General features: G+C 41.5%; 1 protein-coding gene across 3 annotated transcripts in view; it reads left to right on the top strand.

Moving 5' to 3' along the window:
• Positions 1-138: 138 nt before the first annotated feature.
• The window catches only part of NLN (neurolysin), a 59,209-nt gene continuing 54,339 nt past the window's right edge, over positions 139-5,008 (top strand). For all 3 annotated transcript variants that reach the window (XM_054283295.1, XM_054283304.1, XM_054283287.1), the window contains exon 1: positions 139-225. In XM_054283295.1, coding sequence (XP_054139270.1) covers positions 194-225 — 32 coding nt within the window. In that variant the 5' untranslated portion in view covers positions 139-193. The remainder of the gene's footprint in view (positions 226-5,008) is intronic.

Genomic DNA, 5,008 nt, shown 5'->3' with positions numbered 1-5,008 from the left:
GCGGGCGGCGGGAGGGCGGCGGGAGGGCGGTGAGAGGGCGGCGCGGCAGCGGACGCGGGAGCAAAGCCGCTTCTTCTTCCTCGTGTCCTGCCTCCTCCTCTTCTCTGCAGCCCGTCCTTCCTCCTCCGGTCTTTTCTCCTCCTTCTTTTCTCCTCCTCCCGCTCCGCCGCCGCCGCCCCCCGCGCCGCCCCCCATGCTGTCGCTCTGCGCGGGCGCGGCTCGCAGGTAGGCGCGCAGGGCAGGTGGCGGGGCCGCGGCGGCCGGGCCGGGAGCCGTGTCCGGCGCGGGGGTGGGTGGGGGAGGGCCCGCGATGTGGGGGTGGGCGGGGGGGCGGCAGCAGGGGCCGCCCGGCCCGGCTGGAAGCCGGGTCAGCCCGGAGCCGCCCGCAGGAGTTTCTCGCTCCTCGCTGGAGGAGCCAGGCCTCAGCCCCGGGCCGAGGCGGAGCTGCCGCGGGCGTGCGGGGCGCGCTCCGAGGGGCCAGGCAGACAGTGGGGCAGGAAACCTGACTGCCTGTGGGGCTTATTGCCTCCTGGAGCCATTCCCGCAGCCTGCCCTCCCTGCCGTGGGCTCCGTTATGCCCAGGTGGGCAGGGTGGGCGCGGCGAGGTCTCCTCTTGGTACTCTTTGCACAGAGTCAGAATCACTGCAAGAGAAATTGGACAGAGCACAATGGATTGAGGGATACTGCTGTAGCAGCGGGGCTCTGCAGCAGGGTGTACGTGAAGCAAGACCGGCTCACAGTGTGCTCATAGTAGCTTTATAAAAAGGTGTGTCACTACTACACATTGTAGGACAGGTGGATCAGGTACCAATGTACCGTCAAAAGGCTTTAAAATAGGAAATTACTTATTTTCTTTATAATGAACACTAGCTCTAAATCCCAGAAAACCGGTGTGAAAGAAGGCTTGTAGTCAATTCTAGGCAGACTAGACAAATGAACATAATTACTTTTATTTTGGCCTCTCAGATATTCTAAAGGACTGCATTTGATACGAAGCACTGAAATAGTAGGAGAGTACATTGTGGTAAGGAGAATGGAGCTGAATTTCAGCATGAAATGGAAAAGATGGTTGCCTCACATGGTCTTTTGAGAAATTATAGTCATGTGCTTACTGCACAAACTGTACAGTTTTTGTCCTATTTCACAGCCTTTGTTCATTTCAAATTAGGACTGAGGGGTATTAGCAGATAGAAAATAAGAATCAGAATATTTTCTTTTCTGCTTCTGCTGCTGTTGAAAATCAAGTGATTTATTTTCTGGTGCTAAATAAAGTGCACTTCTATTTTCTTTTCCTAATTTACATTTATATTCATTTTTTTGTACAGTCATTTTCACTCTTCTCCTTGACCATCTTTGTCTAACAGATTTTTCCATCAAAAAGAACACAAGAAGGTTTTTTTAATTTTTTTTATACAAAAGGTTTATCTTTGGTTGCCATTTACATTTGGACAATGAGGATACCTCCTTCTTAAGTAAAAATCAGTAAAATGGGGAATGGTTGCTGCACTTCATTAATTGTGATTTTTTTTTTTCTCAAGTCATCATTTCAGTGTGCCCAAATAATTGTTTCATGAAAGACAGTATTCTTGACTGTGTCATAGTGACCTCCCAACTTTCAAAAGTTAAGGAGCTGGTCACAGAAATCTTGAATAGGTTCTGTCCCAACTTCTATTTTTCCTGAGGGCATCTTAACATGAGATAAAAATGACCATTCTTAGGAAGTGTCAAGTACTGTGCCTTACATTAAATAAAATGATGTTAGGGTTTGATTCTTTTGGTTAAAATAGGCAGCTTTGCAGAAGGAGGCTTTTTCCAATTAATTTTTTTCCCATTCAGATTCAAAAGATTTAAAGATGTACATTTAATGTGATAAAATACATGGGGAAAAAACTGGCTAGATAATTAAGCAAAGAAATCTGATTAGTTTATGAGGATACTCCTATATATGAAAAAAAAAAAAGAAAACACACTGATTTAAGTAATTTTATTGTTCTAAAAAAATTATTGAATTCATGAGTTCTGGGGTGTTTCTTTGAAAATCTTCAAAATTAGGTTTTGAGTATGAAAATCCATGTACATGAGTGAGACAGGTACCAACACACTGCACTATATACACAATATAATGAAAGAAAGTGGAAAGATACTGTGAACATTGTCCTTTCTCTTGCTGAGGAAGAAAACCAGCAAGAAACTAAGGCTGGGAAAAGACAGAAGGAGGAATGACACTGGAGGACAAAGAAATGGGAAGAACTTCCATTGTAATTTTCTTATTTCATACTTACAACAATAATATATCTGTTTCTTTCATTGAAGTATCAGGTCCAACACCTCAGAAATGGCAAAGGCCAAACAAGATATTTGGGACATTTTTTGCCTTTCCCTGTGATCTGTGGGCTGCATAAACTCTTTTGTGTATTGCAGCAGCAATTTTTCCTGTGGTCAAAAGCAACAGCTACCACCTTTCTAACCATAGCAGGCTTCTGAGGAGCAGTTTGTCTATTAGATGGAATTTACAGAACAAAATTATTTCCTGGACTGGGTGAGACAAAGCTGTTGAGCTGGCCAGCATTTGTGAACTTTATTTGACCCATGGAGCACCAGTTAGTCCATGCTAAAAAACGTTGTTAATGTGTTTTGAGGACATACCTGTTCTGTCATTCTCACTATAAAGCAAGAAATGCCTGGCTTGGAAAGATTTCTTTAGAATAGTTTGAAAGTCTCACCATTGTTCAGCAGGGGTCAGGATAAGGTACCTTAGAAAACATGTAAAATGATATGTACATCTAGTATTATCTTTTCAGAACAGTCTAGGAATTAGGGACTTCTAGCAAAAAAACCTGTTTTTTTCATATGATCTTGTATAAAAATCTGTCCAGGAATACCTTTTTATATTGAAACTGCCTCCTAAAACTCTTGCTGGTTATGTTGAAAGTTACAGGTTAAAAATTGATCCTTGTTCTTTCTATCCATCCTCTTTATGATCATTTAGATCTTTGGAGTATTTCTTCAGTTGTGCTTTATTCTGTGATTTTTTTCCCCACTCCAAAGAATCCCACTCTAGTTAGTATTTGTACTTTGAGTGGAGTCCATTGCTCAATGCAGCTGATTGTTTCTAAGCCTTCATTATTTCTAAGTCATCATGACTTGGTAGAACAGAAAAAGGTTTTGGCAAGTGGGAGAACAGAAGATGAGAGAGTTTAACTGTTCAGATGATCAGAAATGCATGTATTATGCATGTAGCATGAATTTCTGTGCTTTGTTCTACTCCATCTCTACTAAATCCTATCATTTCTTTGTGGCTGCTGCTTTGTTGTTGTTTCTGTTGAACTGTTTTGTCTCCAGAATGATTAGTTGTCTCACAACTCCTCCTGTGTATGTAAAGTCAGAAGTGTGTGACATTTATTAAGATTAAAATTCACTTTGTGTTAGTGGTTTTAAACTTTTCTCTGTTGTGACATTCTTTTTCATCTCTTTGTGGCTGCCTTTAGTACACTGCATTGTCGTGGGTAAATAATCATTGGTAAATTTTTTGACTTTATTAATCCCAGCTTTTTGTAGATGATGTATAAAGACATGAAAGAATACAGAACCCTGCATGGAACCTTCCAGGCTTCTGCAAGTCACACAGTTCCATTCAGAAAAATAAGCAGCCATTTTTACCAGCCTAATTTTTATAACCATTTACCTGCAAGAGGACCTACCTTCTCATCCCACAACAACATAGTTTCTTTAGGACCTTTTGGTCAATGATCTGTAGAAATAAAATAGATTATATTAACTGAACTATAGATTTTTGAGTCTGAATTTTTCTCTGAAGCAGAGACTCTTTTTTGGTAAATGTTGTCTATGTTTAGATAAGGTGAGGTAGGGATGGTGGTGATTTTACTTGTTTCTGGGCAAAATATTACTGGGCATTTGTGTTTTTCATACCATCTCTAACAGACACTTTTTATTTCTTCAGTGGAAAGTTAAATAAGCGAAGTTCTTTGCCATATTGATTGTGGTGAAACAATATTTCACATGGCCTGTAACCAGCCTGTGAAGCACAGTGTTACTAAATCACTTTTCACTCAAAAGCCAGAAAAGAAAGCAGGCTTCATTTCCTTTCTTAATTTGTGGTGTTGAGCAGGCTGTTTGGGAGCCTGCTCAAGGAGATAGGAAGACTGAATTAAGGTGGTAAACAAGTAAGGCAGAGTAGGTCATTATCTGCTGTGAAGACACAGAGTTTTTCATCTTACTAGTGATGGCAAGGGAACATTTCTCATTGCTTTGACTGTATGAGACAAGATTAGTGAGAAGCCAAAGCATATTTCCATGGAAGAGGCTGTACTAATTAGCACTGGCTATCAATCAGAGAAAGCGTTTGCAAACTCCCAGTATTTTTCTCTGTCCTGCAGTACCAGCTCTTTTTCAGATAGAGTCAAGCTGTTTCTCATGCGTTAGCTGGTTGCATTCCACTACTGAGCTATCCTGGGAGTGTGTTGTTTGCACTAAACAGCCTGCACTTGCTGTTTATGGCTCTCATTATGGAAATATACATGCTTACGCAGCAGCATCTGAGAGAGCTGTAGGACCTTAAAAACAATGTTTTTCCCACTGTGTTTCCACAGTTGACAGTAGAACCAAACAATAAGACAACCTCAGTGAATGCCTTGTGCCTCAGACTCAGTATAGTACAATTACTGTGTGCAAGCGTTGGTGAGAATATTCTTTCCTGAGATCCTGCAAGCAAGTTATTTTGGTGGAGGTTTGCTGTGACACGCAATGGATACAGTTCACAGAATGCTGTTTAACCTAAATTAGTAGTACTAGTAATTTGTGGTTTGGGTTTTAGGGTATGTTGGTTTTTTTTTTATTTGGTTCATTGGTTGTTGGGTTTTGTTCTGTTTTTTATCCTAAAACCTTGTGTACCATAATGTTAGAGATCAGGCACAGCAGAAACCATACCCTAGCATTTCTGTGTGTTCTGCTGCAGACTACTGTGTGGAAATCACCTCCTTATATGAAA

Source organism: Melozone crissalis, unplaced genomic scaffold (genome assembly GCF_028551555.1).
Source record: "Melozone crissalis strain CALT ecotype California unplaced genomic scaffold, PUWL_Pcris_2 ptg000005l_1, whole genome shotgun sequence".
Classification (NCBI taxonomy): domain Eukaryota; kingdom Metazoa; phylum Chordata; class Aves; order Passeriformes; family Passerellidae; genus Melozone; species Melozone crissalis.
The sequence above is the reverse complement of the archived record's forward strand: the minus strand, read 5'-3'. Positions and strand labels throughout refer to the sequence as shown.